Source organism: Stegostoma tigrinum, chromosome 23, assembly GCF_030684315.1.
Source record: "Stegostoma tigrinum isolate sSteTig4 chromosome 23, sSteTig4.hap1, whole genome shotgun sequence".
Taxonomy (NCBI): domain Eukaryota; kingdom Metazoa; phylum Chordata; class Chondrichthyes; order Orectolobiformes; family Stegostomatidae; genus Stegostoma; species Stegostoma tigrinum.
The window spans coordinates 9,618,311-9,630,462 of NC_081376.1; the positions used below are offsets into that span (position 1 = coordinate 9,618,311).

Below are 12,152 nucleotides of genomic sequence, written 5' to 3' on the forward strand. Positions count from 1 at the left end.
TTTTGGATACATAAACTAGATCAGGCCAGCTTTAGTGACCCTACTGTTCAAAATATATGAGTCAAAGCCTCAAAATACAATTCTAATTATTTTACTCAATACAAAGACAATGCAATAGTACTTGACTTGAACAGATATCATGTCAACATTGTGTTTCACTTCTCAGCTGACCTTAGGGGGCAGCAGCTCTCAGAGGTGAGACCTCCCCAATAACTGGGGAGGAAGAGGCATCTTGAGCAAGTTAAAGGGCATGAGAGTTACCGAATGGCACTACTACCAGCTGGCAAAGTCGGGGGGGCAGCTACAATGCTTTGGTTTGTATGGGGAGACCCTGCTGCTTGAGAAATTAAAACCAAAGTGTGATTTATTGTTGCTCAAGATAAGAAAGCTGCCCATCAATAAAGCCTGTGTAATTTGACAATATACTCACATGGCTTGATATGATTCACATGAGATGTTAGTGGGGATAGAGGCCAGCTCCTCGGCTGTGATACTGGGCAGCAGCAATTGTAATCTTTTCTGAAACCACTCAACATAATCTGTGGTATTGAATCTTACAAACCGAGGTCCCAACAGCTGCATTATCCCATTCAACAATGTGTCTCTTACTACTGTGTGTTGAATGGATGTGATGTCCATCTGAAACAAAAGGATAAGTCGATTCATTCATTGCACAGTAACTATTTGCATGAAAGTGAAAAATACTGGAAATGGATGTTTATTTTCACTGTTCCAGTTACAAGCTGTGAATCAAATCACACACCTTTTACAATAAATGTTATTCAATCCATTAACTTCACTTCTAATAAAGGTTGGGCATTCTGCACTGCCAATTAATCTATAGCCGATGGAGATTTAGCTCCATAAAACAAAAATAAGCCATCCAGTTTGATATTTCTTATATCCACCCAACTAAACATAGTTACAGACTTTAATAATCACTTTTTCATTATTCCTGTAAGTGTTAACAAGTAGACTAAGGAACAAGACCTGCACTGATTTATTTGTAATGATTAGAATCCCTATAGTGTGGAAAGCAAGCCAGTCACCCAAAGCTGGGATCAAACCCAGGTCCCTGCTGCTGTCAGCCACCATGCCACCCTATATTTGTTTCTTTTCTTATTGTCACTGCTCACGCTAATGCTGGTTAAAATGTAAAATGTTCCAGCACCTTGTTCCACAAACTACGATGTAACTCAATTCAGGGAAATGCATATAGCACCAACTTCTGGATGGAACTGGTGCCTTTGCTTTGGTCCCAATAAAATGCCATCAGTGTCTGTATTACAAAACGTTAATAATTTCCATAATTTCATTGCCTATTATGTGGGTAACTTTCTGAAAGTAAAGTTTAAATAAATAATTTCTGAAGAAAAGTCTAGACCCGAGATGTCAGCCTTCCTACTCCTCTGATGCTGCTTGACCTGCTGTGTTCATCCAGCTCTACAACTTGTTATCTCAGACTCTCCAGCATCTGTGAGTTCCTTTAAATAATTGCAATTTTGTTGGTGCACAAGTTAGAAAACTTCCAATCTTCTATTTTCCCAATTCAAATATTTATTGATGCACAACAACTTAAACTTGAAAGGATAACAGATACAATCAAAAGTTAACGAGAAAGCTAAACGCAGCAAGGCCGAAAGTAAAACTATCTTACCTGCCGTGTGTCATTAATAAATTGGGTAATGTAGGCAACCAAATCTGTGAAGCTTTTATTTCTCAGGATGTCAATAATCATACTGATGTCAGATGCGTTATTCAGTGACTTCACAGTCAGTCCAGAGAGTTGTGATGTACTCAAGAAGTCCAGTATTTCAAACTGCAGAAATGAAAAGCTGTTATTAAGACAAAGCTGATATTTCAGTGTCCTCAAAATCAATAAGACCAGGGAATTCAAAGTTTAGCAAATGTTTCTGATGGTCCACCTGGAACCTGCATTGTACATGGTGATGTGTACATTACTTACCACAGAGAAGTCCTTGTCCAAAAGTAACAATTCGGTGAAGGGAATCTGTGACATGAATTTATCAAAGTTCTTCAGCAACCAATCACGAATTCCAGTTGTGTTAGAAGCACATGGCAAACCTGTCGAATCAACAGGGCAAAGTTCATGATTCCTGTCCGTGCAAATCCACGTGAGGTAAATTCCTTATACAACTATCAAACAGTAATGGAACTTAGTGTGGTCCTCTGTGATTAAAATAGTTTGCTCACTGCTGCGTATCACATACCACAACATTATGTATTAATATATTCCAAGAAGGGGCCAGGGAGCCCCATGCTTACTAATTATTCGAGAGTTTTCAATGTCATTTATAACTCCCTACATACTGAAAATGTCCACCCCACTTTCAGGTTTGGGCTAATAGATGACTGGTAACATTCACAGTGCCCTCCTTCAATAAGATTGAATCTAACCATCTCCCCTTAATGATCAACAGCATTACTGTTGATGTTGAGAATTTCAGTGACATCAGTGTCCAGCAGAAACATACCAGGATCAGCCATATAAGTGATGTGGCTGCAAAAGCAGCTCGAATGATGGGAGGACGTTGCTTTATCGCCTGACTCAGGAATAGCACACAACTTTTACAGCATAGAAAGAGGCCACTCAGCACAACATGTCAACAACAACTTTAAGGAAAACAATTCCAACTTCTCTAATCTATCTTCATTGCTGACATTCTTCATTCCTTGATCTATTCTCTGTATATCTTTTCTGTACTCGCCAAGGTCTGCACACCCTTCCTGAAATGTGGTGCCCAGTACTTTATGCAACACTTCAGCTCAGACAGAGCCAGTGTCTTACACAAGTTCAGCAGAACTTCCTTTCTCTTGTACTCAAACCCTCCAATAATATAGCCCAAATGTTGTAAGCTTTATTAACTGCTTTCTCAACTTCTCCCACTATCTCCATTGACATAACGCATGTGCGGCAATTCTGTCAGTGCTGACTCCCTGAACATCCATCCATTCCCTCTGGCTGGCTCTGTGCCATATATTATGCAGATAAATACTCTGTGTTCATCCATTCCTGCAGTATGGACTCTGAGCCATTCATTCCCACTATTCTACCTTTGCTATCCCCTGCTGTTATATAGATGCTGCGTGAGTATCACAATTTCCTACTTTGCTGAACTGCATTCCATTCAAAAACTTTGAGATGAACAAATGTAAATTGGCCACGCAGCTAAGTCAAGGCCAGCCTGCCACCTGATATCAGCTCTTCTGCGACTCCCTGTGAGGATTTATGAATTGTGGTGAGTGAGAATGCTGCCTGATCTAACATGTGCAAGCTTATGGGGCACAGATAAACTGACACTAAGATCAAGAAACTGACCATAGCTTGAGAATTAATTCTGTAATCTCTGGTCCTTAAAATATCTGTTTGTGCATTTCACAGCATTACACTAAATGGAAATTTGTGAAGGAGTTATGGAAGCACTTAAGGGCAGAAACGAGTATCTTACCTGATAAACTGGGATGAGAATTCAAAACGTTTTTACAGAACTTGTAGATATCCTGCCACTGCGAGGGTGTGAAATTTAGGTATAAATTATCCAGTCCCTTCAATCTGTCGAGATAAATGAAAATCATGATTTCGATCTGAGAACCGTATCTGTGTACTTGTCAGTTTTATACATTTTGGATTATTTATTTTCTTACACCAGTGCCCTCTGTAATAGAATTTCTCTTCGGTGTAAACGACAGTCACACCTCACTCAGAGATCTTCCCTTCAACTGTTTAGTCTAAAAAAGCAGTGGAAACACAAGACAGTACTTAATGGAGGAGATGGGGGTCTCAACTGCCTACAGAGACATTGAGAGACCTGTGTCACCTCTTTCAAGTTTGTTGGTGCCTGTTTTGACACCATCACCTTGATAACTTGTTGTGATCTTGCTACCTTAAATAGTTTCTACAGTTTTTGATTACTTGTCACTTTGGCTAGACCCTCAGCATGTGACTCTTTTGAACCCTCTGCTTATAAATTCTGCGCCTATGTGCTTCTCTTCACTTCACCTGATGAAGGAGCAGAGCTATGAAAGCTTGTGTTTGTAAATATAAACCCTGTGGGACCAAAACCTGGTATCGTATGACTTCTGATCTCTTTTGAAATTCTTAAGTCTTGCAGTTCCTTTGTACTGATTCTCTTTTGAACTAGTTTGCAGCATTCGGAGTAACAGATTTCTTCTTTTCTTTACCTGCAATGCAGGGATCTTACTGGTAGTTTTTAAACTGTGCTATCCACAGCATCAAGGACAGACGCTAATTCACAGCTGCCTATTGATTATGGTCCTCAGCAGGGCAGTTGCCATAGCAAACCTGGTTAAACCCCTAACGGAGCCTCCCCCATCAAAAACTGAGGGACGGTGAGTGATACTCTTGGCGCCAGTTTGGAAGGATTTCGAGGCATAGAAGTTGATGGTATTTTGACTCATATTTTAACTGATAGTACCACTAGTTCAGCGAAGCCGATGAGGGTGTCAGTGGAGGGGGAGTGGTCAGGCCTGCTCCTGCCCCACTGAACTCATCTCCACCTATCTCAATTCCATTTTCTCCTCCTTGGTCCAGGAACTCCCTACCTACGTCTGTATCACCACCCATGCTCTCCACCTCCTCCAGAACTTCCAATTCCCAACGCCTCATTTTCATCATGGACGTCCAGTCCCTATACACCTGCATTCCCCATGCAGATGCCTAAAGGCCCTCCGCTTCTTCCGGTCCTGCAGGCCCGACCAGTCCCCCTCCACCGACACCCTCATCTGCCTAGCCGAACTTGTCTTCACCCTCAACAACTTATCTTTCAATTCCTCCCACTTCCTACAGACTAAGGGGGTGGCCGTGGCTACCCGCATACGCCCAAGCTATGCCTGTCTCTTTGTAGGTTATGTGGAACAGTCCCTCTTTCGCACCTACACTGGCCCTAAACCCCACCTCTTCCTCTGTTACATTGATGACTGTGTCGGCACCACCTCGTGCTCCCAAAGGAGCTCAAACAATTCATCCACTTCACCAACACCTTCCACTCCAACCTCAAGTTCATCGGGACCATCCCTGATACCTCTCTCTTGTTCCTGGAACTCTCTGTTTCCATCTCTGGCAACCACAGAGAAACCGATATCCATTTCAAGCCCACCGACTCCCACAGCTACCTAGAATACACATCCTCCTACCCACCTTCCTGCAAAAATTCCATCCCCCATTCCCAATTCCTTCGCCTCCGCTTCATCTGCTCCCAGGATGAGGCATTCCACTCCCGTACATCTCAGATGTCCTCGTTTTTCAAGGATTGCAACTCCCGCCCTCAGTGGTCAAGAACGCCCTTGACCGTGTCCCTAGCATTTCCCACATCTCACCCCTCACATCCCTTCCTACAATAACCGCCAAAACAGAATCCCCCTCGTCCTCACATACCACCCCACCAACCTCCGGATCCAATGCATCATCCTCCGACACTTCTGCCATCTGCAATGTGACCCCACCACCAAATTTTTCCCTCCCCACCCTTATCTGCTTTCCGGAGGGACCACTCTCTCCATGACTCCCTTGCCCACTCCACACTCCCCTCTAGGCTCACCACACTCGGCGCATTTCCCTGCAACCACAGGAGGTGCTACACCTGCCCCTACACCTACCCCCTCACCCGCGTCCCAGGCCCCAAGATGACTTTCCACATCAAACAGATGTTCACCTGCACATCTACTAATGTGGTATACTGCACCTGCTGTTCCCGTTGTGGCCTCCTCTACATCGGAAAAACCAAACAGAGGCTTGGGGGCCGCTTTGCAGAACACCTTCGCTTGGTTCGCAATAAACAACTGAACCTCCCAGTCACGAACCATTTCAACTCCCCCTCCCATTCCTCAGGCGACTTGTCCATCCTGGGCCTCCTGCAGTGCCACAATGATGCCACCCGAGGGTTGCAGGAACAGCAACTCATATTCCGCTTGGGAACCCTGCAGCCCAATGGTATCAATGTGGACTTCACAAGCTTCAAAATCTCCCCTCCCCAAACCCCATCCCAAAACCAGCCCAGCTTGGCCCTGACTCCCTAACCTGTCCTTCCTCCCGCCTATCTCTTCCTCCCACCTCAAGCCCCACTCCCAACTCTTACCGACTGACCTCATCCCACCCCCTTGACCTGTCCGTCCTCCCTGGACTGACCTATCCCTTCCCTAACTCCCCACCTACACTCACCTTTACTGGCTCCATCCCCACCTCTTTGACCTGTCTGTCTCTTCTCCACCTATCTTCTCCTCTATCCATCTTCCATCCGCCTCCCCCTCTCTCCCTATTTATTTCAGAATCCCCTTCCCCTCCCCCATTTCTGGAGAAACGTCTAGGACTGAAACGTCAGCCTTCCAGCTCCTCTGATGCTGCTTGGCCGACTGTGTTCATCCAGCTCCACACCTCGTTATCTGGTTAAAGCTCTTCTGAATTTTCACTTTGCAAAGTACAGCTCCCTACTAATTGCAAGAACTTCTTTGAGATTCTCCAGTAACACAGTATTTTCATTAACCACAACAGCAGAGGTCGAAAGCAGCCCAGCCAAAGGTTCCGCAATGAAATGTTTAGAATATGAGCAGGCAGGTTGTTTGGAGGAAAGGTGAGAGGTGTGGGTTTGAAGTCTTGGTGCAGCTAAACACGTGTTCAGCCAGCTTTCTGAAACAGCAGATCTGGCACTAAACCAGTGTTGTTAATTGATGCAACAATCTGCCCACACCCTAGGCTTCTGGCACATGTGCGGCAATGCAACTTTATTGTCTCTCGCAAAACTGTGACCGGCACAGATTTTGTCAAATGAGGACACCCTGCCATTTCTATCATATCTGGGCCCATGCATATGAGTGCAGGTCTGCAGCCAAGATTCCTTCCACATTGATAAACCTGATAATGCAATAAAACCGAGATCTAAAAACATTAACTGAATGTTCTGTACAAAGTGCCACAATCAAACTAATTTAATCAAACACACTATGTTGCCTTTTAGTTGTGAAACTAAGCATGTTACCCGTCAATAAACCTTGTATAATGTGCACTCTATACTTACATGGCTTGATATGATTCACATGAGATGTTAGTGGGGATAGAGGCCAGCTCCTCGGCTGTGATACTGGGCAGCAGCAATTTTAATCTTTTCTGAAACCACTCAACATAATCTGTGGTATTGAATCTTACAAACCGAGGTCCCAACAGCTGCATTATCCCATTCAACAATGTGTCTCTTACTACTGTGTGTTGAATGGATGTGATGTCCATCTGAAACAAAAGGATAAGTCGATTCATTCATTGCACAGTAACTATTTGCATGAAAGTGAAAAATACTGGAAATGGATGTTTATTTACACTGTTCCAGTTACAAGCTGTGAATCAAATCACACACCTTTTACAATAAATGTTATTCAATCCATTAACTTCACTTCTAATAAAGGTTGGGCATCCTGCACTGCCAATTAATCTATAGCCGATGGAGATTTAGCTCCATAAAACAAAAATAAGCCATCCAGTTTGATATTTCTTATATCCACCCAACTAAACATAGTTACAGACTTTAATAATCACTTTTTCATTATTCCTGTAAGTGTTAACAAGTAGACTAAGGAACAAGACCTGCACTGATTTATTTGTAATGATTAGAATCCCTACAGTGTGGAAAGCAAGCCAGTCACCCAAAGCTGGGATCAAACCCAGGTCCCTGCTGCTGTCAGCCACCATGCCACCCTATATTTGTTTCTTTTCTTATTGTCACTGCTCACGCTAATGCTGGTTAAAATGTAAAATGTTCCAGCACCTTGTTCCACAAACTACGATGTAACTCAATTCAGGGAAATGCATTTCGCACCAACTTCTGGATGGAACTGGTGCCTTTGCTTTGGTCCCAATAAAATGCCATCAGTGTTTGTATTTCAAAACGTTAATAATTTCCAAAATTTCATTGCCTATTATGTGGGTAACTTTCTGAAAGTAAAGTTTAAATAAATAATTTCTGAAGAAAAGTCTAGACCCGAGATGTCAGCTTTCCTACTCCTCTGATGCTGCTTGGCCTGCTGTGTTCATCCAGCTCTACAACTTGTTATCTCAGACTCTCCAGCATCTGTGAGTTCCTTTAAATAATTGCAATTTTGTTGGTGCACAAGTTAGAAAACTTCCAATCTTCTATTTTCCCAATTCAAATATTTATTGATGCACAACAACTTAAACTTGAAAGGATAACAGATACAATCAAAAGTTAACGAGAAAGCTAAACGCAGCAAGGCCGAAAGTAAAACTATCTTACCTGCCGTGTGTCATTAATAAATTGGGTAATGTAGGCAACCAAATCTGTGAAGCTTTTATTTCTCAGGATGTCAATAATCATACTGATGTCAGATGCGTTATTCAGTGACTTCACAGTCAGTCCAGAGAGTTGTGATGTACTCAAGAAGTCCAGTATTTCAAACTGCAGAAATGAAAAGCTGTTATTAAGACAAAGCTGATATTTCAGTGTCCTCAAAATCAATAAGACCAGGGAATTCAAAGTTTAGCAAATGTTTCTGATGGTCCACCTGGAACCTGCATTGTACATGGTGATGTGTACATTACTTACCACAGAGAAGTCCTTGTCCAAAAGTAACAATTCGGTGAAGGGAATCTGTGACATGAATTTATCAAAGTTCTTCAGCAACCAATCACGAATTCCAGTTGTGTTAGAAGCACATGGCAAACCTGTCGAATCAACAGGGCAAAGTTCATGATTCCTGTCCGTGCAAATCCACGTGAGGTAAATTCCTTATACAGCTATCAAACAGTAATGGAACTTAGTGTGGTCCTCTGTGATTAAAATAGTTTGCTCACTGCTGCGTATCACATACCACAACATTATGTATTAATATATTCCAAGAAGGGGCCAGGGAGCCCCATGCTTACTAATTATTCGAGAGTTTTCAATGTCATTTATAACTCCCTACATACTGAAAATGTCCACCCCACTTTCAGGTTTGGGCTAATAGATGACTGGTAACATTCACAGTGCCCTCCTTCAATAAGATTGAATCTAACCATCTCCCCTTAATGATCAACAGCATTACTGTTGATGTTGAGAATTTCAGTGACATCAGTGTCCAGCAGAAACATACCAGGATCAGCCATATAAGTGATGTGGCTGCAAAAGCAGCTCGAATGATGGGAGGACGTTGCTTTATCGCCTGACTCAGGAATAGCACACAACTTTTACAGCATAGAATGAGGCCACTCAGCACAACATGTCAACAACAACTTTAAGGAAAACAATTCCAACTTCTCTAATCTATCTTCATTGCCGACATTCTTCATTCCTTGATCTATTCTCTGTATATCTTTTCTGTACTCGCCAAGGTCTGCACACCCTTCCTGAAATGTGGTGCCCAGTACTTTATGCAACACTTCAGCTCAGACAGAGCCAGAGTCTGACACAAGTTCAGCAGAACTTCCTTTCTCTTGTACTCAAACCCTCCAATAATATAGCCCAAATGTTGTAAGCTTTATTAACTGCTTTCTCAACTTCTCCCACTATCTCCATTGACATAACGCATGTGCGGCAATTCTGTCAGTGCTGACTCCCTGAACATCCATCCATTCCCTTTGGCTGGCTGTGCCATATATTATGCAGATAAATACTCTGTGTTCATCCATTCCTGCAGTATGGACTCTGAGCCATTCATTCCCACTATTCTACCTTTGCTATCCCCTGCTGTTATATAGATGCTGCGTGAGTATCACAATTTCCTACTTTGCTGAACTGCATTCCATTCAAAAACTTTGAGATGAACAAATGTAAATTGGCCACGCAGCTAAGTCAAGGCCAGCCTGCCACCTGATATCAGCTCCTCTGCAACTCCCTGTGAGGATTTATGAATTGTGGTGAGTGAGAATGCTGCCTGATCTAACATGTGCAAGCTTATGGGGCACAGATAAACTGACACTAAGATCAAGAAACTGACCATAGCTTGAGAATTAATTCTGTAATCTCTGGTCCTTAAAATATCTGTTTGTGCATTTCACAACATTACACTAAATGGAAATTTTTGAAGGAGTTATGGAAGCACTTAAGGGCAGAAACGAGTATCTTACCTGATAAACTGGGATGAGAATTCAAAACGTTTTTACAGAACTTGTAGATATCCTGCCACTGCGAGGGTGTGAAATTTAGGTATAAATTATCCAGTCCCTTCAATCTGTCGAGATAAATGAAAATCATGATTTCGATCTGAGAACCGTATCTGTGTATTTGTCAGTTTTATACATTTTGGATTATTTATTTTCTTACACCAGTGCCCTCTGTAATAGAATTTCTCTTCGATGTAAACGACAGTCACACCTCACTCAGAGATCTTCCCTTCAACTGTTTAGTCTAAAAAAGCAGTGGAAACACAAGACAGTACTTAATGGAGGAGATGGGGGTCTCAACTGCCTACAGAGACATTGAGAGACCTGTGTCACCTCTTTCAAGTTTGTTGGTGCCTGCTTTGACACCATCACCTTGATAACTTGTTGTGATCTTGCTACCTTAAATAGTTTCTACAGTTTTTGATTACTTGTCACTTTGGCTAGACCCTCAGAATGTGACTCTTTTGAACCCTCTGCTTATAAATTCTGCGCCTATGTGCTTCTCTTCACTTCACCTGATGAAGGAGCAGAGCTCTGAAAGCTTGTGTTTGTAAATATAAACCCTGTGGGACCAAAACCTGGTATCGTATGACTTCTGATCTCTTTTGAAATTCTTAAGTCTTGCAGTTCCTTTGTACTGATTCTCTTTTGAACTAGTTTGCAGCATTCGGAGTAACAGATTTCTTCTTTTCTTTACCTGCAATGCAGGGATCTTACTGGTAGTTTTTAAACTGTGCTATCCACAGCATCAAGGACAGATGCTAATCCACAGCTGCCTATTGATTACGGTCCTCAGCAGGGCAGTTGCCATAGCAAACCTGGTTAAACCCCTAACGGAGCCTCCCCCATCAAAAACTGAGGGACGGTGAGTGATACTCTTGGCGCCAGTTTGGAAGGATTTCGAGGCATAGAAGTTGATGGTATTTTGACTCATATTTTAACTGATAGTACCACTAGTTCAGCGAAGCCGATGAGGGTGTCAGTGGAGGGGGAGTGGTCAGGCCTGCTCCTGCCCCACTGAACTCATCTCCACCTATCTCAATTCCATTTTCTCCTCCTTGGTCCAGAAACTCCCTACCTACGTCTGTATCACCACCCATGCTCTCCACCTCCTCCAGAACTTCCAATTCCCAACGCCTCATTTTCATCATGGACGTCCAGTCCCTATACACCTGCATTCCCCATGCAGATGCCTAAAGGCCCTCCGCTTCTTCCTGTCCTGCAGGCCCGACCAGTCCCCCTCCACCGACACCCTCATCTGCCTAGCCGAACTTGTCTTCACCCTCAACAACTTATCTTTCAATTCCTCCCACTTCCTACAGACTAAGGGGGTGGCCGTGGCTACCCGCATACGCCCAAGCTATGCCTGTCTCTTTGTAGGTTATGTGGAACAGTCCCTCTTTCGCACCTACACTGGCCCTAAACCCTACCTCTTCCTCCGTTACATTGATGACTATGTCGGCACCACCTCGTGCTCCCAAAGGAGCTCAAACAATTCATCCACTTCACCAACACCTTCCACTCCAACCTCAAGTTCATCGGGACCATCTCTGATACCTCTCTCTTGTTCCTGGAACTCTCTGTTTCCATCTCTGGCAACCACAGAGAAACCGATATCCATTTCAAGCCCACCGACTCCCACAGCTACCAAGAATACACATCCTCCTACCCACGTTGCTGCAAAAATTCCATCCCCCATTCCCAATTCCTTCGCCTCCGCTGCATCTGCTCCCAGGATGAGGCATTCCACTCCCGTACATCTCAGATGTCCTCGTTTTTCAAGGATTGCAACTCCCGCCCTCAGTGGTCAAGAACGCCCTTGACCATGTCCCTAGCATTTCCCGCATCTCACCCCTCACACCCCTTCCTGCAATAACCGCCAAAACAGAATCCCCCTCGTCCTCACATACCACCCCACCAACCTCTGGATCCAATGCATCATCCTCCGACACTTCTGCCATCTGCAATGTGACCCCACCACCAAATTTTGCCCTCCCCACCCTTATCTGCTTTCCGGAGGGACCAC

At 43.6% G+C, this 12,152-nt stretch overlaps 1 protein-coding gene across 1 annotated transcript in view; it reads right to left on the minus strand.

Moving 5' to 3' along the window:
- Window positions 1-10,217, minus strand: part of LOC125462409 (uncharacterized) — a 320,685-nt gene extending 310,468 nt beyond the window's left edge. The window contains exons 1-8 of the mRNA XM_059654215.1: window positions 10,091-10,217; window positions 8,589-8,707; window positions 8,280-8,441; window positions 7,053-7,261; window positions 3,471-3,574; window positions 1,967-2,085; window positions 1,658-1,819; window positions 431-639 (exon numbers count right to left, since the gene is read on the minus strand). Of these exons, the coding sequence (XP_059510198.1) occupies window positions 431-639; window positions 1,658-1,819; window positions 1,967-2,085; window positions 3,471-3,574; window positions 7,053-7,261; window positions 8,280-8,441; window positions 8,589-8,707; window positions 10,091-10,217 (1,211 nt within the window). The remainder of the gene's footprint in view (window positions 1-430; window positions 640-1,657; window positions 1,820-1,966; window positions 2,086-3,470; window positions 3,575-7,052; window positions 7,262-8,279; window positions 8,442-8,588; window positions 8,708-10,090) is intronic.
- Between the last annotated feature and the right edge of the window lie 1,935 nt (window positions 10,218-12,152).